The sequence below is a fragment of the Hippichthys cyanospilos genome, chromosome 3, assembly GCF_059441005.1.
Source record: "Hippichthys cyanospilos isolate Australia breed blue-spotted pipefish chromosome 3, RoL_Hcya_1.0, whole genome shotgun sequence".
NCBI lineage: Eukaryota > Metazoa > Chordata > Actinopteri > Syngnathiformes > Syngnathidae > Hippichthys > Hippichthys cyanospilos.
In genome coordinates, this window is record NC_142371.1 from 29714110 (window position 1) to 29737522 (window position 23413).

Consider the following 23413-nt stretch of genomic DNA (forward strand, 5'->3'; position numbering starts at 1 on the left):
CAAAGCGCGCTTCTCCTGCCCAACACCCTCCCACATACAGATAATGACAAGCGGTAGAAAGGAAATAGATTTGTATACTCTTGAAATGTATGTGCTATGATCTTGCTTTTTTGACACATTTGCAAGCAGACCAAGCTCGCCTGCGTGTTCACAGAGCAATTGAGTGTTTTTAATCAAACCGAGTGTCGAGTGTGAACACGGCCGACAAGATGAACACGCTGAAACATATCAGCAGGTGGGGTTTAGTCAATGTAAAAAAAACAAAAAAACTGCCTGTACAAGTGGAAACAGCTTGTCAATCATCTTTTTTAAGTTCGAAAAAATGTTCCGAAGATGAGCAGGTGCCTGTAGAAAGCTGTTTGAGAATGTATTCGATATCCAGAGTTTCATGTGCTAGCACATCTATGCTAGTAAGGCTATGGCTAGTTCAGTGCTTCGCAATTATTTTTGGCAAAGCCCCTTCTAGGAAAGAGAACCCCTGACCCCCACTCACCACGGTGACTACGAATGCGATCATCATCTATAAAAAACGGTGTACTTGAAAAAATGCTATATAAATCAACTTTGAACAAATGTTTACTTTTTACAGGGTTTATACAGGTTACAGGTTAGTCTGAAACAGAAAAACGCAAAGCGATTAAAAAAAATAGCCAATCCATATTTAAACTAGGAACATCTTTGACCAACTGAATCAGATGCAGAAAAACATTAAATCAATAAATAGTAATCAATGTAAATTGACCTGAATCAAGACAGGAGCAAAAAAAATGTTTAAAACATTGTGCTGATTTTTCTTCTAATTAAGAGTAATTATTGATGTGATTTGGAAAAAAAATATGTTGCAACAGCAATATAAAAAGTATATAACACCTGTTTGGACTGAATGAGAGCGCCATTGCAGCACCCGGTGCCATGGATGTGCAATTACACGTCGCACTGCGAACGCAAAGCCTGTTTCCGAGGGTCATAAGTCTCTCCCCTCCCAAATCGTATCGCTCCCCGCCAGGAGGCCTGCCTCGCTATTTCAGAAGGGGTTGGGGACTCAAATGCAGAGAAGCAGAAGTAACAGGAAGGAGTGCGGGATGTAATCTAGAACATATTATTCGCCAAAAAAACAAACTGTACAACCAAATTAATCCAAGTCCAAAAACCAAAACACTACAAGCAACTCAAACAGATTTACATACAGGAACTCGCCTAGAATGGCTACCAAAGGTAATGATCCCAAAATGACTAAAAGGAAACTGGGAACTAAATACAAGAGGACTAACTTGAACACCTATAAAAGACACTTTAGGTTGGAGGAAGCTGATTGGGACACATAAGGGACAGGTTAACAGGTACAAACAAAACCAACTCAAACCAAGAACATGACAAGTGCTACTAGCGAAATAATACAATTCCACTAATTAACATCTTTAGTAGTACTAGTAGCATATATATGTCAGTGCACAGTGCACAGTTTTGTTTCACTAGTAACATGTATTTGTCCTACTAATGTGCAGAAATGTCATACCTGTGTGCTGAAATGATGACGAACATACTAGTGCATGGAACTGAGGACATTGAATACATGCTCAAACAGCTTTCTAGAAGTCATCTCACCTTGACAATTACAAACAAATAAAGATCAGGCACTTTTTGCAATATTATACAAGAGTCAACAGAGATATTTACACTGTTTCAACAGGTGGAGCGAACCACTGGGGGGTGGGGGGGGGTGGGGGTGCTTGTAATGTATGCGTGCGGAACTCAAGCACTTGAGGCAAGTGCGTCATTCTCGCTCTCCTCCATGACGACGACGTCGCGAGTCAACCTCCTGACTACGCCGGGCGAGCGCAGCTCCACATCTTCCGAGCGGGAGGGGCCAGAAGGGTAACCGTAGCCATAGGGATGGGGGGCGTAACCGCGGTAATAAGGGTCCTCTTCACCCTCCTCTTCCTCTTCTTCCTCATCATCTCCGGCTCCTTGGTCGTTGTTATAGGCTACTGCAGATGGGTTATAGTAAGGTTGATTGTAGGGCTGATTGTAGGGCTGGTAGCCACCATGAGGCAAAGTTTGAACTGTGGGTGGGTGAGGACGGGCATCAGTTGTGGCGTACACACACACGCCGAAAAAACAAAAAAAATCCACGGGTGAGTAGCAGTCACAGCTGTCTGGAGGACTTCTAGGTCCTCCCAAAAATTCCGCCATCAGAGATGCAGCCCCCTTTATATTGCTAAGGTTGGTGGCTAGTCGGGCTCAGCTAATATCAGTCCATATCAATGCCACAGCAGAGTGGCCAGCCACCACCTTGCAAAGAGAAGCTTTGAAAGAATGGAAGGAGCATGCAGAGGTTGAACGTTCAGCCCCTGGTGAGTTTGAAAAACCCAGCCCAAAGTCAAGAGTGTACAGCTCATTTTTGAAGCAGGCAAACTGAATAAAGTAGCCAACGAGCAAGAAGTAATCGCTTGCTAGTGGGCTTGAAAGATGAGATAAGCGCTGAAGAGATTTGAAGAGGATGTGTGTGCACACAATAACAGCATTATGGTCTGTTTTTAGTAAACTATAATCCAGGGTTGCCTCGGAGATTGTCAAAATATGGCGCCGAAATAGCAAAGCAAGATCAAATTTTCCTCCTTTTTTTTTGAATAGAAAATCCAAGATGTGCAAGTATGAAGTGATACTGAGAGAAAAAAAAATGCTCCCGCAGGAAGGAACGTTCAAATGCTTGTAAAGCTCCATCGCAAAGGTGGATGGATGTCTTGAGGAGGTCTTTCAATGTATAGGAGGACATCTGAAGAACGCTCCTCAGTAATCGTTCTCATAGTCCCGTTGAACTTGCGTCATGGAGGATGAAGAGGAGGAAAGACAAGAAAAGATGTTCATGTAAGACACCCGAAGACACCACATGCTACCAAAGCGGAAAAGAATCGCGAAAGGATCCAATAAAGCTATTACAACAGTTGTTGAAACAAAATGCTAAGGTTTTATCTGCAACAAGCTTCATAGAAAATAGTTGTTTAAAAATGTGATTACCATATATTCCGCACTATAAGGCGCACCGGATTATAAGGCGCACCATTAACTAATGACACATTTTAAAACTTTTTCAATCACGATATTGTAATACTCAAAGTAATAACAATAATAACTAAAATTATAACTCTAAACTCTCAATAGCATAACTCAATGTCAATATGACCAACCTTGTTCAACTGTAAACAGGTAAAGTTTACCTTATCAGTTCATTCCCCATCTACGAATCCCAATCTCAAAATTAATCCATATATAAGGCGCACCTGATCATAAGGTGCGCCATCACCTTTTTAAACAAAAATAAGGCTTTTAGGTGTGCCTTGTAGTGTGGAAAATACGGTAATTGCAATTAATTATGGAAATGTTGATTAATTAGTTCAAAACAGTTTGACTGGATTAACATATTTAAAATTTTTAATCTTTTTACTGGTTTCTAAAAAGAAAATGCTGCTCATATAGTTGCATCTATAATACAGTTTACTTGGTTAAAAAATAAGTAATATTTGGGGATTTTATTATTACTGAAAGGACATTGACTTTTCTTTGGGTATGAGATAATTATATGAAAAAAAAACTACAGTTTCTTTCTATTGTTCATTAACACGTAAAATTATTCTCCCACATGCTCAGCAATAAAAGCCCACTTGAAATTGTTTCAAGCAATATTCCTCGCACATTTGTCAGCGTTTGAATGGCTTCTAGTTGATGCTACATTTTAGTAGCACTATCGTGAATACAAATGAGATCTGACATGCAAAACAAACAAACGCTGGAGTTTACTACGCAGAGATGTATCATTTCGCCCAAAACGATTCGGAAGAACATTCGAGGCTTTTCAAATTTAAAACAAAAACGTAGCGACGGGATAACTTTCAGGAATACGAATATTGCTCGACGGATGAAAATCTCAGCGTCAGCCACTTTTAGAAGGCGAGAGGGACGACACAGGTGTCAGAAACTGTTAGAGGTGTGATAGCTTTGCTGTGAAGCAGGCCCATCACACATGCAGCCTCCTCATCACTATCAATATTCAAATCCGCCTTTTATCTGTGTTGGGGTTTGTTTACTCAAGCGCACGCTCAGACAGTTGTCGAATACATAAACTTGTCAGCGCAACAGTTCTAAAATCCAGATTAGTGTGCATTGTTTGAGAGGTTTATGAGAACAATAAAGTGAGAACCCGCTGCTGTTGTCTAAATTGTCGCCTTTAGTATGTATTGCTACAAAATGGAGCAGCTGCCTTCTGCTCCTCAAATTAGGTGGAAATAGGAGGTTGATATGCTGGCATGAATTATTAAGAAGTTGAACATTTGGCCTGACTGACTGACTGAATAAATATCACTCATTCAAAATTAATTAGACTTAGAATCAGAAAAGCACAAGGACATTTTGTGTCATGAAAACAATTTTGGATGCAGCGATGACTTTTTGCTGACATGCTTTGTGTCCAGAAATGCTGCAGTTGGAGTGGTCTGATTAGATTAAAATTAAGTGCCTCTCAATCGTTGCAAACGGAGTACTTCGGTTCAAAAAGTGAAACTCGTTAAACAAATAATAAATACGACACTCAACACAGCACCACATAAAAAGTCGCCAAAATGAATTTGAATTCAAACATAACAAAAAGGAAGAAAATATAAATTGGTAGATTTGGCATTGGAATTTCTCTGATGTGTGGCCTCCATTGTGATGGTGTGAGGCAGCGTCTCCCTTGCTGCAAAATGGGGCGAGCGATCATTGGAAGCAATTTCAATCAGTCTTGTTTTCATCAGTGACGACAAGCTAAACAAGGCTCTTTCATGACGAAACCATGACGAGACAAAGCGCCATCGGGTTTTCATTGACAAGACCGAATTGGACCAAAAAATGCTAGTGAGTGTTCTGTCAGCCATTCGAAACGCACGCTCACTGCGTGCCGATCGCTCAGAAGGGAGCTGGAACGACTGAGCCCTCGGCGCGGTCAGATTGTCTCTACTGGGGCAGGGGATAAAACGGTCAACCGACATGTATGAGTGGACGTCAAAAATAGTTGGACTAAAAGCATCTCGAAGCTCTGACTTTCCTTGCAGACACGTTGTGTTGCAATTAAAAATAGTGACTTCAATCATGATTTCATAGTGTGGTATTACTGTGCACATGACAATAAAGCGACCGGAGGGTGGAGAGTAAACAGCAACCTATGACGTTATATTTGTGCCACAATTATGCGCGCGCGGAAAAAAAAATTTGGGCGTTGAAAATAAAACTGAGCGAAAACAGATTTTGAGCGCAGAAAAAAAGTTCTTGAAAAGAAGTTTCTCGCTCAAAATTCCTTTTTGCTCGCTCGCAATAGCATTCTCGCGCTCAACATCTCACTCTTGTTCGAGATACTCCTCCCTCCCTCGCTCAACATCGCGTTTGCTCAACATCCAGCTCTCGCCCGCTCGAGTCGTCCTCTGGGCTCACTCAGTTCTGCTCACGCGTTACGTTTGTGCCACAAAACCAGCCAATCAGAGCTTGTAAAAGAACATTGATTGACAGCTTGGTATGGTATGCTATTGCGAGAGCGAGATGTTGAGCGAGAGAGGGCTATCCCGAGCGAGCAAAAAGGAATTTTGAGCGAGCAATTTCTTTTTCTGTGTTCAAACTCCATCGGCGCGCGCTCAAACTCTTACCATTACGCGCTCAATAGTTTTTTTCTTGCGCTCAAAATCTGTTTTCGCTCGCTCAGTTTGATTTTCTCCGCTCAAATGTTTTTTTCGCGCGCTCGTAATTGTGGCACAAATATAACGCCATAGCAACCCCGCCTCTGGCGGTGTGGAGGAGCGAAATAGAACTTTTGAATCTTATAGGTTTCCAAATTTTAACCAGTCGGGGGCAGTCAAGGACAAAATGTGCCCAGTCGGCTCGTCAAGAAGAAGACAATGCCGAAGAAAGAGGAGAACAGGAAGTGGCCCGAGAGTAGCTAACAGGCAGTTCCAGTCTCAGGTTTATTCATGGAATGATTTTGAAGCATCGTCTGTAAATCACTTTAAGGATGTGTCATGTACATATAAAGTGAACTAAAGTGTGCTTATGCTAATCTGGATTGCTAACTGGTTAACCTGGGCAAATTTTCTTGATTCCTTTTTGAGCAATATTATCCATGAGCATTTGATTTTTTTTTCTTGAATCCAAATACTGTAAGCGTCACTCTGTGTGTTACGAGTATGATGAGCCAGCCCTAAGAGAGTTCCATTATACAATATATGAATAAAGGTATTGCTTATGATAAAGTCAATAAAATATATTGAAATATATTTCACTTGGATTTAAATGGCCATCCTTTTTGTTAGTAGTATTTCCCAGGTGTGTCAGTGAGCTTACCTCCGACATTGTACCCCAAACAAGAGTTCGGATCGCAGTAACCCGGTGGTCCAGCTGATCCAGGGGAACCCGGATTCCCCGGCCTCCCCGGAGCCCCCGGGTTCCCTGGTCGGCCGGGGGGCCCCTGACTGCCTGTGTGTCCCTCGCCTTGTAAGCCTGAGAAGAGAAGCAAAGCGGCGTTAGCATTATTAATTAATGACAAATAAAACGTAGCATCCACTGTGGATGATGTTAATGAATTACTATCTTTCTGAGACGGTTGCAACAAAGCGACACTAAAGAATCAAGGACTGCTTACCATGTCGATTCTGCATAAAGCAAGCCACTGGGGAAAAGAGTGGCTAACAAGCAGACATTTACCCAGAGGGCTCGGTTTTATGGACTCCATCAAGACTCACTTTAAGAGTCAGAGAGATGGAATTTACAGGATATTTGGCTAAGTGAGATAATCTATTTGAAGCCATTCTCCATCATTTCATAAAAATAACATCCTCTAATACAGTATTTATGAGGAAGGAGTCTATCTACATCTGTGCCATAGCACCATAGCACACAACGATCATATCATGGTTTTGTTGTCATTTTGGAAAAATCTAACAAAAAATGCATGGCTGTTGACAAAAACACAATCCATCCAGCAAAACAGCTCCTATTGTTTGTGATACTGGATAAGCAGTAGAAGGAAGAGTTTTCAGATTTGCCTTCTTCTGACATACAGTTTAGTACATACTAAGCGGCCAAATCACTAGGTACACTTCCACAATTTGATTAGATTCAGTAGTGACCATCGAAATCTGCTTATACTGCACAGATTTGGTCGACAGTGGGAGAGCGATATTAATAATGCGGTCGACCAATATGTTTATTATTCGCGGTTTGTGATTTCATACTAAAATCAAGCACGCATCCTTCCTTTCAGGACAAACTCTATGAAGCTAGTGAGGCAGCCATCAAAACATCAAACTTAATCATTTGCAACAGGGCTGGCTCGAGACGATGCAGTACTCCCCTCCATTACGCCATTTCTATACACTTTCAAGAAAAGCAAAACACACCCACACACACATGGTTAAACGTGGTTCATCTTTGAGTAAAATCTGCTTTACTTGAAGGGTTTATAAGCTATCACAAGAACGTGTTATGCACACTCAAGGCTATCACCATGCTGAGGCAGACAAATCCCAATGCTTACAAGGAAATCAAGTTGTAGTCCTTTGTGTGAGTGCAGCACACTCCCTCAAGCTGCCTCTGAATTTCATCACACAACAAAGTACAACCAGTCTCAGTTCCTTGGTTCTACTACTGAAATATACAGAATGTGGTTTTGTTCGAAGAAACACAAGGAGCTCCGGAAGCTCAAAGCATTTGGTATTCAGGAATAAACGAGCAGTGTTCATAATGTTCTGGTCGAAAAATGTGAATGTGTGGATTCTGAAGAAACCAAAATATTAAATCCCGGTTGATATATCAAACGCTTTGTGCACAAAGATATACACAAATCCAAAAGGATAAAAACATTCTTGGCGGAGTTAATCTCACCTGGTGGTCCTGGGGGTCCCCTCGGTCCCTGAGTCCCAACACCTGGACTTCCCCTCTCACCCTTCTCCCCAGCAAGACCTGAGGACAGAATGTGACATTTTTCATTTCAACTATATACAACTGTATACATTCCAACTCGATCCATCATAGTTGCCCAAACTTTACATGGAAAAAAGTGTCTTACTGTACATTGTCGAAAATGATGTCACATAAAGAATACAATATGGGATTTTGTGTCAATCAGACTCCATGTGAAATCCGTATTGTTTGGTGGAAAGCAAAGTCATTATTCTGTTCTAATGGCAACGGATTGAAATTTGGTTAATTGGGCCTTCTACAATGTAATGTCAAAGCGTTTAACTGCTCTATGTGTCATTATACTTCTGAGGCAGATAAATGGACGAAATGACACTATTTGTGGTGAAAATTGTATTCGGACCAATTATGTGAAATTGGACAGTTTCCTGAAATCACTGCATAGAATAATGAAGTTAGAATAATGACACAAACAGTGCAAAACGTGATGGATTGAAAATGGTCCGAAACCAAATGGTGAGAAGACAGGTTTGAAAATCAACAAGGATTCCATTCTCGTCTGTCTCCATCTTGGCACGTGTCATTCTTTTTCGAAGAAAATCAGTTCTATTTTATCCGCATGTCACTCAAACCTCTTCTTTCCTCACCTCTCTCTCCTGGCCGTCCGCTCTGCCCATTAGCGCCGGGAAAACCGGGCCTGCCGGTTGGTCCTTGCTCTCCCTGAGGTCCCGGGGGGCCTCTTCTACCGGGCTCACCAGGTGGCCCGGGTACCGTACGGACTGACGCAGCTGACTGGACTGGGATCTGGTTCAGGATGGAGTTATAGCGAGACAAGTGGCCTGCAAATAGAAAGAATGGATGACGTCCATGGTGACGTAGACATCATGAAGGTTTGTATTTTCCCTCAAAAAATAATCAAATAAGAGCCTGCTATGCACCAAATTATGTCTATTTTGTGGCATTTGCTGCAAACAGTTTGGTCTTTCAGGTTTTTTTTTTTTGGCCCATTGTGTATTCAGGTAATGAAATTATACATGAAGCATATGAACACAATACAAAAAAGGTAAACAGCAGCACAATATCAAGAAAAATATTAAATGCAACAGTATTTGTTAAAAAAATAAGCTAAAATTGTAAGATGCCACTATTTTTTCCATGTAGCCCTTTGTAGAAAAACAAGTACATCCCTGCCTGATAGAATTTACAACATCTCTTTCACAGCTTTGCAAATTGTGTTTTCTTTATTTTTCAGAAATTGCTATGCCTTCTATCTGGCACTTCACTTTGGAAACTTTTGGTCTAATCCATTCACCGTTATCACACAGGAGAATCCTATTCATGCAAATAACAAGACGAATGTTTAGATTTAGTTGAGAATACCCCTCTCTTGAAGCTAAACACTATCACCAAACTAATACAAACACCACTTGGTACCCCACTGCTAACCGCAGCCGCTGTACAAATGTTTTTGTTGTTGTTGTTGTTGTTGTTTTTGCAATGATATTCTCTGTTCATCCATTGATTCACCTTTTAGCATTTTTTTTTCTCACATTTTATTAAATTTTTGGAGTGGGGACCCAGCAGGGGTTTAAAACAATTATTGACCGTATATCCTTGCTTATTCTTACATTTTCGCGCTGTTTTTATTTTCATGATGACTTACTTTGGATGAGCTGCTCACAGACTTGTCTTGCGATAGCACGCACAGCTGCTTGGGACTGCACGTCACCCTGAGGAAGGGAAAAACCTCAGGATTTATTTAAATACATAATAGATTTATTACTAATAACACAAATATTAATTGTTTTGTGTTTTATAGTTTAGGAACATACTACCCTTAGCAAGATATTTATATAGTAGTAGGTAGGTGCATGTATTGCATATTGCATAATACACTATTATATGTTATGGTAACAATGTTGGAAAATGATTCGAGACCATTTATATTTTGATGAAGAAATAGAGATAAGGGGGTAGGCGCAGACATGTTTGAACTTTGTTACTCCTTTTTGCACATAAACAGTATGTTTTAATAACCGTATCTTCCAGACTATAAGGTGCACTGGTGTATAAGCCGCAGCAGCAAAATATGAGCAAAAAAAAAAATATATATATATATATATATATATATATATATATATATATATATATATATATATATATATATATATATATATATAATATATATATATATATATATATATATATATATATATATATATATATATATATATATATATATATATATATATATATATATATATATATATATCTTTCATTGCTTTCATTGCAAAAAGTTATTCAACCTTTCAACACAACCAGAAAACGTCTGCCGGGATTTGTGATAACCCTCCAACAAATATGGGAAATGCAGTCTGCTCAAATTATTACAAATCCACAACAGACGTGGGTGGCAGCGTCATACTAAATTTTTCATGTGACTATTTCCAATAAATGTTTTAACTTGTCCCCATTAAATGATCACACACCAGCCCATGACCGTGAAGTGAGTTTCATCATTGGGAAGATGCCCAGCAGGCACAAAATTGTAATACAGATTGGGGGAAAAAGTCCCGGAGAGACCTTCTCTCTTCTAGTAAATGAATCGCAGTTGGACACAAATGACCGTAAAAGAAGACGAAATTGGTCGGATGAAGGTTTGATTCGGGTGGTAAACTGTGTGCCTCTCTCTGGTCACTCTCTCATCAAAAACATGCGCTCTTCTCTCCTGCAAATTTGAGGCATGAACACTGACTTGATTTGTTTTCCTCGAAACAAGGAGCAGGCAGTGCATGGGGGAAAAAGAATTCTGCTTAAAAATTTACTGTTTGATGAGGAGAGAAAGATCGATTCCTTCAACTCAAAACACTGTTGGTGAGTCTGAGCAAGTAATATTTCCATTTCATAAATGTGAGTTACTTCTAACCGGTATTGATTGACTGTGGAGTAGACTTACTCTTTCTCCTTTATCTCCTTTGATACCAGCAGGACCCTACAAAATAAAAGCACAGGAGGAGAATAAAGATGGGTTTTGGAAGGCACGTCTCATGATATTGAATGTATCATTTTTCCTAATACTTACTGCACTACAATAAACTGACTACCACCAACAGCACTGAGAAGTTTTGATCCATTTATATTTTTGGACAATATAATCCATCCATGCCGCCTCTTTGTGTGCACATAAAAGTTTACACAAAATTGTAGCTTCGGGGGCTTCTGGCAAAAGTGTAAAGGACACAGATCTCATATCTGGTCACGCCATATACACAAAAAGCTGCCAAGCACACCCCGGCTATGAAAGGATATCAGAGCGCAGCACGTTGTTATCCTCAGGCAAATAAAAGATAAAACATTACCTACCTGCAATTTCATAATTGTTAGGCGTATTGCTTAATTTGAATAAAATGCTCCTCATTAGCGTGATGTACATATTATTATATATTTATTGAATTATATTGTGGAGGACAGACTCTCTGTGATGCAAATTGGTTTATTAAAGTGCAATTCAACTTTTTAAGTGGAACTTCTCAGTATCAATGCTGTTTAAACACAAGGTGCGCTAGAGTTGTATGTCAGGCAATAATGAAAAAAAAAGAAACAAAAAAAAAAACTAAACCGCAGGTCTAGGTGTTTATTTGAAATTAAATTGAATTGGAAACTCTGCTGTGAGTTGACTGGTCAATGGCAAATTCGTTACTTTCATGCAGGATTCAGCTGGCCATCTTGTATACAGGGTGGAAGCCTGGTAGGCCAGCGTCATTTAGGGCAGATGCATTTAACGATTATAGTATTTCACCATTTTACCCCAATTGATCGGCCCACAATGTAGAGGAAATGGCCCACTGATCTTTTTACATTGCAGGCAGCATACAGATGTTACAATAGTGGAAACGTAACAGAAGAAGCGCAATTTATCTTTGTTCTTTTAAGATTCGATGTGTATTAATGTCAGTGCTATAGCAAGGGTTGCTTTTGCAACTGCAAATTAGAGGCTGGACTTCAATGCCTCATCCCACATTCATAATTCACATGTGGGAAAATATGTTGGTGTGGAAAATGTGATGTGTCAAACTGGCTAATGATAAGAAGGTTCACACTCGCAACATGGCGTTAAATTTATCTTAATGTGTAATTTTCCCTACAAATCATTTGTTGATAAAAGGCATGGACTGGCACTTAAAGATGGCCAAAATGATTGTGACTTATGAACAAACAGTTCAGGGAAAATCAATGGATTGTTAAAAAGACATTTTTCTGTATTAAAGACGTGCTAAATTATGCTGCTTATAGCAAGTCTAGGATTATAGTGAATGGTAACGACATTGACTCTTTTTAGGAAAATATACTTTCTTTCACTGCGATTGGCTTGCAACAAGTCCAGGTGGCAGTCCACCTACTGCCCAAAGACTGCTTGGATTAGCATCAGCATCCCAATGAAGATAAGCAGCTACAGAAAATGGATGGATGGATAGTTTCTTAAAAAAAAAAAAAAAAAATCTTTTCCTTACATACACAGTTGTTTCTATTTATGTTTAAACCACACCGATTGTTTCTTTTATTGCTCCATTTCAAATTATCCACTCTATTTAATTTTATTCACATTTATCCGAGTTTCTGTACCTTTTTCTTAAAAGATATTTGGGGCAACTTGTTTCTATTCAACAATTCTAATTGGAAGGAATGTATCACTGATATTCCCAGGTGACACAAAGCATACTGACTGTTAAAACATTTGTCAACATGACCATTTGAGCTGTGAATGGAAATTAAAAAGTATCATTCAAAGGAGAGCTGGTAAAACAGTATGAATGGGAGTTTGTGAGAAATTGTACTAAAATTGAAGATTTAGCATGCAAAATTCTCCTGGGCAGAATGCAAAAAACATTCCACTAAACTTGCTTGACTTTCTACAAACAGGCAAGTGCTGTCAAGAGAAAAAAGAAAGGGAGATTTCATAATTAGAATGTGAAATTAATATTTCTAATCTCTGTTTAATCTTACCCAAAAATTTCTGTGAAAAACTCAATTAACTTTTTTTTAAGTTAGATATATTGGAAGATCAAAATATTGACAGAGAACAACAAAAAAGTGGCTTTTGTCAAATATTTTCTTTAAGTGATGAAGAGATGCAGTTGTAACTACTGTATTTACCTTTTGCTGTATTTGATACTAGTCACAAGTGCTGTCTGCAACCTTTAGTTTCTAAGCACCAGGAAGAATGGTGTCATTTTTTTGTCAGTTAGCAAATAACTAGAAAAAAACATCGTCCGTCCTGTTTGTCACAGACTTGCTCAAGGGCGGGGTTTTCTCAAGTTCAGTTTGGCAAAGGGCTTTGCTATGGCTCATCACATTAGTGTCTTTGTCGCTGTGGTCAACTGTGGCTGCATTTGTAGCTGGGTGCTTTGCATTTAAGTGGCAGGCTGAAGTTGAGCTGCTTCAGTGGTTTGCAAGCTCCTTCTTCCATAGAATGCGGATCACCAGCTCGGAGAATGCACCAACACAACATTAGCCTATCAGGTTCACCCAAAAACTCAAGCACCAGAGGACCATTGCATAAAACGGATTTCATCAGCATATAGCAAGAATACAATTGGAGATTAAAAATGAGATTAATACGAGTGTGAACAAACTTACAGAAAGTCCTTGCTCTCCTTGCGGACCTGCTGATCCAATCGGTCCTGGAGCTCCAGGTGCGCCCGGGGCTCCCTGAAAGATGGAAAGCATTGTTGGTTCATGAAAAGTCCCAGGCGAGAATGTATTCTCTGGGTAATTGTTAGAAAGCATAAACTTACAATTGGACCCGGTGGCCCCTGTCGACCCTGAGGTCCGCTATTACCCGGTAGGCCCTGTGACCGATGCAGAGAAAATGTATTCTTATTAATGCTCATATTTTCAGTAAATTTGAAGAATCTTCTCAGAACGAAATTCTTACAGTGTTTTTTGATAGCCAAAACATGTCATGGATCTTCAGTTTTGTCTTGCAGAGCTAATATTTATTTTTGTTTCAGGTAAATGTTCTTTGTTCAGTTTTGCCACATAGTTGCACAAATCCACCTTGGAAAGCTTTGTAAATTGGAATTATTATCCGAGGGGGACGAATGCATCGGTCCGCTTTTCGCCGAGCGCACGGTGCCCTTTTATCACGGATACTCGTCTTACATGGTTCTCATTTCAGACTGACTGAAGTGAAGCCAACACAAAGCAAGTCAACTGCTAAAATATTGAACACAGCTGAAGATACAAGCCCCCTGATACTTGAATGAACGAGCCTCGAAGTTCAGCTTACGTGTTTTGGATTGCTTATAATGTTGAATCCTACTAGGTGAGACAAAGATCGCTAGGAACGTTCCCTGCAGTGTTTTGTTTTAGGACGCAGCTATGGTATCAAGGGGATATTCACCCGTCCAAGTGAAAACATTCACTCCAAGACTGCACTGTACATTCTTCGCACAGTAACAAATCATCGAAGAGTGAGAGGCACCCAGGAGTCGAGCGTTCGAGCAATAACCCCAACCAAACCACTAAAGACACACTAGAGAAGTTAAACTCACATCTCTAAAATCGAGAAAAATGTGATTGGTTTCTAAGCCAATGAGAAAAATTCACTTCATGTATTGATAGAGAGCGGACAAGCGTAATCGGTTAAGATTTTGATGTGATCGGGAAGCCGCTGGCTTCAAAACTAGGGCTCCTCAGGCGGTCCTCAGCCAACTATATATAAAATGCTCAACTTTAAATTCCACCATGAACTTCAGCTTTACAGATGCTTTACCCCTAACCAACAAATCAATCAAAAGCATTCTGGACATTCCAGCTTACATATGGGTGCAGCACTCTGATAATGTGGTCATTCTACTGACTTAGACAGCGCTTTGTCACGTTACGGGTGCAGTCTACTTCAGTGTGTTTGTGAATTTGGTAGACCAGCTATATCCTATTTGGATTTCCGGCAAACGTGGCGGGACTCGCTTCTCGGCGCAACTGCTAATTTGGTCCCTAAAAGTAGACTAGATTTATGACTACCTAAAAGGTGGTTGATCTAATATGCTGTGCAGGTGGTGTTCATGTAACGCAGGAGGTGTAGCTGCAAATTTTATAAAAAATGATATGCAAATCGTGTCAGTGAATGAATTAGAATGATGATCAGTTTAATAATATTTTAATCACACACCCCTGCCACTGCGCAGCAGGGAAGAGGGAGGGGAGAGGCTGAAAGAATCACCGTGGCCTCATTGGCGGTCACCGTTTGACAACATACAGCATGCCTGTGATAATCGCCTGAATTATTGTATGAATCAATTCATTCAATGAATTCTTATCATTATAATTTAAAATACATTTTAATAGCACGCCGTGCCGGCACATCTTTTTGGGGGTGGGGAGAGTAAATGATGCTAATCATGCATTTGAATATTTTATTGTGGAAATACTGTAAATCCATTGAATGAATTATAATAATGGATGGGTGGATGAAAGGATCATTTTAACAATATTTTAATAGCAGCCTTGGCTGGGGGGAGTGATTATGCAAGGTCGGAGGCAGTGCACATTTGACAACAGCGTGAAAATATTCCTGTATTTTCTTTTATATACAATAATGTGTACGATAGTCTCAACAACTAGTAATGAAATTCAACAAATCAATCTGTATAAATCAGTTCAATAAACAAATTATAATCAGTATAATTTCAGAAAAATGGTAATAGCGTACCGTGACTGTAAAGTAACTAATGGCAACACTCGAGTAGCTTTAATCTGATCACTTGACCGGAAGGGTCATTGCAAATGTGTTACTTAGAAGCTGGTAGCTACAAGCATCTGGATGTAATGTAGAAGGATTTCATGTCTCACAGCTGGATTATTTCAACATAAGCATCAACAAATACAGTACATGTGTTTCTCTCTCTCATAACATTATGTCACGATGAGGCACAATCTCAAAGAAACAGTTGTTATCAGTTACCAAACATTTGAAATCCTTTATAAACACATTTGTGTACAGACAGAGAATCATGGCTTCTTCTGGCATATGGTCAAAAACACTTTTTTTTTTTGCATCCAAATAACAAAAGATGTCTTACCCTCACTCCAGGGGGACCATCCCTACCGGGGGGGCCTCGGCTCCCAGGAACACCCTACAACACAAACGCAGGATTTCAATCACCACTGCAGAAAGCTCACTGTCATTTTCCATTGTTTCCACAAGCTTTATCACTCCTTTGCAGATATTTGACATTAGAAAAATGTCACTTATCAAACAAAACTGTCACAAAATGAATTTCCTGAACACTGAAATAGTGGTGATCTTAGTGTGAAACCTTTGCCTCATCAGTTGAACACAGCTATTATTTTGTTGTATGATAGACAACAGGTGGATCCATAGGTTAAATATTATTTTTTTTTCATTTAGTGGAAGTGATTTTAATTGTTTTGCGACATTTTTGGAATGGCTACATAAATAAACAAAGATATGTTATCTGCCCAATTAAGTAAAATTGGATCATTTCCAGGGGCAGACCTGATGACCTCTCACTAATGTGCCGTGAAACAGTGGTTAGGCATCACTGATTTAGAACATTGGCTGCAGACATATTGTAATTAAGGATGCACTGAAAATTCGCACACTGAAAATTTTCAGGCCAAAAGGACCGTGTACAGAGAGCCTGTGGTGGTGCCTTGACAAAGAGGAAGTCTGTCCAGATTGGGGACATGAGACATGAGAAATGAGACATATGAAAAACATCAAAATTGACCTAGACAAATCTGGCAATGTGCTGAAAAGGTTTCACCCGGTATTTTTTAATGTATTTATTTTTGAGTCCTGCTACACAATATTACAATTAAAATTGGCAGATGTTGACTCACAAAATGTCTCTCAATTTGAGTATGTTGTTTGTAATTTGTAAGATAATGACTAACAAGAGACTTGTCAACAGTTGTTAAAAGAGGTAGCAATTTTGCGGTTCAGTTTTCATCAAAGCAATGTCACAGGCCTTTTAGCTGAGTCTGGAGTGGTCATTACATAAGATGGGATGAGACACAAATCCCACGAGAAAAGATGATTAAAACAGGATAAGATTTTGTCAAAAGCTGTAATATAACTTTATGCCTGATATATATAAGCTGCAGCTGAGGCAGTTAACAAATTGTTCTTTTTTTATTTTAACTTGCGGTGGTTGGTGTATTATTTATTGCGATTGTTCAAGTGGAAAACAATAATAATGCCGCACAGGTGATTTGAAAGGAATAAAACATCTTGTGTTTCTCCTGCAGGAATTATTCTATTGCATATTTTGGTATTTGGATAAAAATAGAAAAATACGTTTAGTGCTTGGAGAAAAAGAATGATAATCGCAGAACACCAAATAACACATTTCCACTTCATAATTAATGACCAAATTTTGAACTTTTTAACTTAAATTTAATCTGATATTTAACAAAGCTCTCCTCCATCCGTGGTCAGTGAAAAAAAAAACAACTTTGTGAGGGATCACAAAGAGAGAAGAAATCTTATTCGCTTTTACTTTTCATCGTAAGAGATCACGTCCCGCAGAACTGGACTAATATTATTCACAACTAAAATAATTGTATTTCTATTTCTATTTCTTTATATTTTCTTGATAGGAGAAAAATGGGAGAAAAATAAGTTGATAAGCTGATGATGATGTGATTAGAAATCTTCAAAATAAGATTGTATTTTTGGAGGTGATATATCAGGATCTATTCCTGAATGTCATTACAGCTTTCATATGTAAAATTAGAACTGTGTTTTCAAATGCGAATGTAATGATTAGAAATTCTGACTATGAAATTAAAATGTACTACTGGCAGATATGTTTTTAAACACTTCTTTAGAGCTACAGTGAAAAAGAAGATATAAACACACATGGTCACACATGCACACATTAAAGTACAGTATATTCTCTGTGTTCAGACAAAAAGAATTCCACGAGAGCACAAACATAAAGAAGATAGATGCCCAAACGCACACTTTGCAATTCAATGTAGCAGCATTTTCTTTCCTATCAAACTGAAAGAAAGTCGAGAAGATGTTGATGGCATCTTACATGGTATTTACTGTATTTATTGATGGAGGACGGACTAAAGATTGAAAAGAAAGAAAAAATGCAAGAGAAGAGAAAAGGGACACAGAGAAAGCTATTGCTCTATTGCTGATATTTGTTCTTGTGTTTGAAAAAATGTAGACAATCTTGCGCACATACAGACACATGCACTCACACACATTTCCAGTTTTCAATCACATGATTCCAAAATAACTCTGGTAAAATAGGGTTCAATAAAATAGACGATCATTTATGACCTGGACGTATTCTTCATACAAATATTACTGTAATTGTGCACACATCAAAAGTCAGCACACTTTAGTTTTTAGTTGGGTAAGCTCAGGACTGCGCTTTCAATAAGCGGTCTTTCAAAACTGACTGAAGTTGATAAGCACTGCTTATGTGGGTCTCGCAGTGCTCATAGAAGCCGTCCCAGATTAATATTTCATTTGCTTTGGCAGGACAGTAACAGATTAAACTATTGTTAAGATTTTGAATATATACTGTAAGCGTGAATCACTCATGCTTATCCGGGGTTTCAAAGTCAGTTTCATTTGGTGAAACTATTTTTTTGCTACACAAAATGGAAAAAAATTCACTCAAAAACAAACAAAAAAAAACTAGCTATCATCACACATAGTGTATGACTAATTAGATGAACAAATTATGGGTGCAATTATTGTTTGTTTGTTTTTTTTTAAATGAAACAACTTTTTAGTCATTCAGTTCTGTTACGGCGGGACGAGGGAGGACCCAAGAGCACGCACGCACTGGTAAGGGCAATGGCAGAGTGTTTATTGAACAGAAGGTGCGGGTAGTCGTGGGAGCTGACGGGAGCGTGGCACAGACGTCTGGGGGGTTCTGGAGTCGGGAGAGCTGGGGTTTGGCTGGGAGTCGGGCAAAGGGAGCGAGACGGGAGGGGGGCTCGGGCATACAGGTAAAGACGGCAGGCTAGCGGGTGGTCAGAGGCAGGCAAGGTCGAAATACCAAGGATCCAGTCAATTCGGCAGGCAATCGGGAGGTCAAGGGCGAACAGGGTCGGACAACAGGCAGGCTGGCAGGAGGAATTGCTGGAAAGCTCGGCGTAGCGCATAGAGACGATCTGGCGGGTTGTGGAGGGAAGTGACCGGGCTTTATACTGAGCGGGTAAATGGTTGCAGGTGTTGGTGTTCGAGGCTGATTAGAAGGAGGGCTGAGCGGGTGTGGTGAAGCTGGAAGTGAGGTGGCTGAAATGGTGGACTGTGACAGAACCCCCCCATCAAGGGACGGCTCCCGACGTCCCAAGGCCACCACTGGGCGGGAGGGAAAGGCCAACGGCCGGGGAAACCCCATGGGCGGGGGGGCGGGCAACACGCCGGGGCGCGCCACGACGCCCAGACGGTCCAGATGGCTGATCAGGATGAAGGCGGTGAAAGTCAGAGACCAAGGAGGCATCCACAACCTGGCGGGCTGGGATCCAAGACCGCTCTTCCGGGCCATACCCCTCCCAGTCCACTAGGTACTGGAGGCCCCTGCCGCGGCGACGGGAGCGGAGCAGCCGCCGGACTGTGTACACCGGGCCCCCATCAACGAACCGAGGAGGCGGAGGAGGCGGAAGCGCGGGAACCAGGGGGCTATCTATTGCAGGCTTGATTCGGGAGACATGGAAACTTGGGTGAACACGCATCGAGCGAGGTAGGGCAAGACGCACAGCTGACGGGTTCAGTACCTTCTGGATGGGGAAGGGACCAATGAAACGGGGAGCGAGTTTGTTGGATTCCACTCGAAGGGGCAAATCCTTAGTGGACAACCAGACCTTCTGACCCACCTGGTACGTTGGGGCCGAAGTACGCCGCCTATTGGCCGTCCGAGTGTAGCGTTTACTGGCCTGCAGCAAGGCCGAGCGGGCTCGGGCCCATGTCCGGCGGCACCGCCGAGCAAAGGCAAGGGCAGACGGACAGGTGGCGTCGTCGTCTAGAGCCGGAAACAACGGAGGTTGGTAGCCGTGAACGCATTCGAAGGGGGAAATTCCTGTGGCGGAGCTGGTCAGCGTGTTGTGGGCATACTCTGCCCACTGGAGCTGGGCCGACCAGGAGGCAGGGTCTCGGGATGCCAGACAGCGGAGGGCAGTTTCCATCTCCTGATTTACTCTCTCCGTTTGCCCGTTGGTCTGCGGATGGAACCCGGAGGACAGGCTGGCCGTAGCGCCAATGAGCCGGCAAAACTCCTTCCAAAAAGCCGCCCTGAACTGAGGACCCCTGTCTGACACCACATCAAGGGGAAGCCCATGTAGGCGGAAAACATGGTCAATCAGGAGTTGTGCCGTTTCCTTTGCGGAGGGAAGCTTCGGGAGGGGAACAAAGTGAGCCATTTTGCTGAATCTGTCAACTATGGACAGGATGGCTGTGTTACTGTTTGATGGAGGTAGACCGGTCACGAAGTCAAGTGAAACATGAGACCAAGGGCGATGCGGAACAGGAAGGGGGCGCAGCAGCCCGGAAGGAGCCTGATGTGACGATTTATTCTGACTACAAATGGGACAGGCCTGGATAAATTCACGCACGTCCCTCTCCATAGAGGGCCACCAGAACCGTCGCCTGAGGACAATCAGGGTCCGTTGAATGCCGGGATGGCAAGTCAATTTCGAAGAGTGAGCCCACTGTAGAACTTCAGAACGAAGATAGTCGGGGACAGGCAGACGGTTACTGGGACATTGGCTTGGTTTAGTCTGCCCCTTGGCAGCTGACTTCACCTTCTCCTCGATCTCCCAGGTGAGCAAGCCAATGACACATGACGGGGGAAGGATAGTCTCGGGGTCCCGGCATGAACTGTCCTCAAGTTCAAACTGCCTGGAGAGGGCGTCCGGCTTGATATTCTGGGATCCTGGGCGGTAGGAGAGGTTGAAGTTGAACCTGGTGAAGAACAATGCCCAACGAGCTTGGCGGGAGTTCAGCCTCTTAGCCTGACGGATATACTCGAGGTTTTTGTGATCTGTCCACACCACAAAGGGGATCTTCGTTCCCTCCAGCCAGTGCCGCCATTCCTCCAGGGCGGATTTTACGGCAAGTAGTTCGCGGTTTCCTATGTCATAATTTCTCTCTGCGGGAGAGAGGCGCTGAGAAAAGAATGCGCAGGGGTGGAGTTTCCCATCCTTCCGTGACCGCTGGGAGAGAACGGCCCCAACCCCAGTCTCCGATGCATCAACCTCGACCATGAATTGTTGACCAGGATCTGGCATTTGAAGGATTGGGGCCGATGTGAAGCGGTGCTTTAGTTCCTGGAAGGCCCTTTCGGCACCTGGGTTCCACCGGAAAGGGGTTTTGGGGCTGGTGAGAGCCGTAAGAGGAGCTGCCGTGGCGCTGTAATTCCTGATAAATCGCCTGTAAAAGTTAGCAAAGCCAAGAAAGCGCTGCAGTTGTTTTCTGGTTTCGGGCGTTGGCCAGGAAGTAACAGCCGAGACTTTTGCGGGATCCATACTGATGCTATCCTTAGCGATTATGTAGCCCAAGAAGGACACTGATGAGGCATGAAACTCACACTTTTCCGCTTTGACAAACAGAGAGTTTTCCAGCAGGCGTTGCAGAACTGCGCGAACGTGGAGAACATGCTCACCCTGCGTCTTGGAGAAGATGAGAATGTCATCCAGGTAAACGAATACAAATCTGTCGAGCATGTCCCGCAGGACATCGTTGAGTAGTGCCTGGAAGACCGCTGGGGCATTGGTGAGTCCAAAGGGCATGACTAGGTACTCATAGTGTCCGAGCGGGGTATTGAAGGCAGTCTTCCATTCATCGCCTTCCCTAATCCGCACGAGATGGTAGGCATTGCGTAGGTCGAGCTTTGTGAAGTAGGCAGCCCCCTGCAGTAGCTCAAACCCTGAGGTCATTAGTGGAAGAGGATATCTATTCTTAATCGTGATATCGTTCAGGCCCCGATAATCGATACAAGGGCGGAGAGTCTTGTCCTTCTTCTCGGAAAAGAAAAACCCTGCCCCCGCCGGAGAAGAGGAAGGACGTATGATGCCCGCCGCTAGCGACTCGTTGACATACCTCTCCATGGCCTGCCGTTCTGGACCCGACAGAGAGTATAGGCGACCCCTTGGAGGCGTTGTCCCGGGCAATAGGTCAATTGCACAATCATAAGGGCGGTGGGGAGGCAGGGAGGTTGCACGCGCTTTGCTGAAGACTTGGCTAAGGTCGTGATACTCAGGCGGCACACCAGCGATATCGGCATGCGCAGGCGGAGCGGCGAGGGGATCAGGAACAGATGCGCGCTTGAGGCAGGAGAGATGGCATGATGAGCCCCAAGCCAAAATGACTCCCTTCTCCCAATTGATGTGAGGGTTGTGGCGACAAAGCCAAGGCAGCCCCAAAATTAGCGGTATCTGCGGATGATCTAGGATGCAAAATTGTATTTTTTCCTCATGGTTGCCTGACAGGCGCATAGAGAGAGGTGCGGTTTGGTGAGTTATCACCCCCAGGGGGCGCCCGTCCAAGGCATGGGCAGGTGAGGGTTTGGGCAGAGGGAAGCTCTTGAGACCGAGTTGAATCATTAGCTGCCGGCTAATGACGTTAGCGTCAGCCCCAGAGTCCACCAGGGTGCCTACAGTGTGGGGGCCATCAGACAGCAGGAGTTGGGCTTGTAAGAGGGCTCTGTCACGGGACAGGGAAAGAGTCACTTGACCCATTTTTACGCTACTCGGGACCGGGATTGGTCTTTTCACTGGGCATGCGGAAATAAAGTGTCCTGGTTCCCCACAATAAAGGCAGAGCCGGGCGGAGCGGCGGCGTTGCCGCTCTTCAGGAGTCAGGGGCGCGCGAGCTGGCTGCGTTGGCGCACTCCCGCCACCGGGAGGAGCTGACGTCGCCAGATGGGAGCTCACTCTGGCCGGCGGAGAAGCCCTCTGGTGCGTCTCTTCCCGTTGCAGTTCGCGTAGCCGATGCTGCAAGCGGATATCTATCCGCGTCGCCAGGTTAATCACCCCGTCCAAGGTGACGGGGAGTTCATGAGAAACTAATTCGTCCTTAAGACGGCTGGACAGTCCATGAAGGAAGGCGTCTACGAGTGCGGGACCGTTCCACCTATTCTGACTGGCTCGCGTCCGGAAGTCAATGGCGTAATCCGCCACCGTTCCGTCGCCTTGACGCAACTCGAGCAGGCCCCGGCCCAATTCCGCACTGGCGTAGCTGAGTCCAAAGACTTTTAAAATCTCCTCCTCGAGCGCCTGGAAGGAGGCACACGCGGGTGACCGTCTCCTCCATTCCGCCGTTCCCCACAAGCGGGCTCGGCCCGTAAGGTGGTTGATGACGAACGCTACTTTAGCGCGCTCGGAGGCAAATGTTCGGGGCTGCAGTGCGAACAAAAGTGAACAATTCGTTAGGAACGCCTCGCAAGTTTCGGGATCACCTTCGTAGCGTTCCGGGACGCCA

At 42.7% G+C, this 23413-nt stretch overlaps 1 protein-coding gene across 1 annotated transcript in view; it reads right to left on the bottom strand.

The window, feature by feature from the left end:
* Nucleotides 1–2213: 2213 nt before the first annotated feature.
* The window catches only part of LOC148426775 (collagen alpha-1(XIV) chain-like), a 112878-nt gene continuing 91678 nt past the window's right edge, over nt 2214–23413 (bottom strand). Inside the window, exons 40-48 of the mRNA XM_088409747.1 lie at nt 16023–16076; nt 13734–13787; nt 13576–13647; nt 10895–10930; nt 9602–9668; nt 8586–8777; nt 7903–7980; nt 6364–6519; nt 2214–2819 (exon numbers count right to left, since the gene is read on the bottom strand). Coding sequence (XP_088265873.1) covers nt 2791–2819; nt 6364–6519; nt 7903–7980; nt 8586–8777; nt 9602–9668; nt 10895–10930; nt 13576–13647; nt 13734–13787; nt 16023–16076 — 738 coding nt within the window. The 3' untranslated portion in view covers nt 2214–2790. The remainder of the gene's footprint in view (nt 2820–6363; nt 6520–7902; nt 7981–8585; nt 8778–9601; nt 9669–10894; nt 10931–13575; nt 13648–13733; nt 13788–16022; nt 16077–23413) is intronic.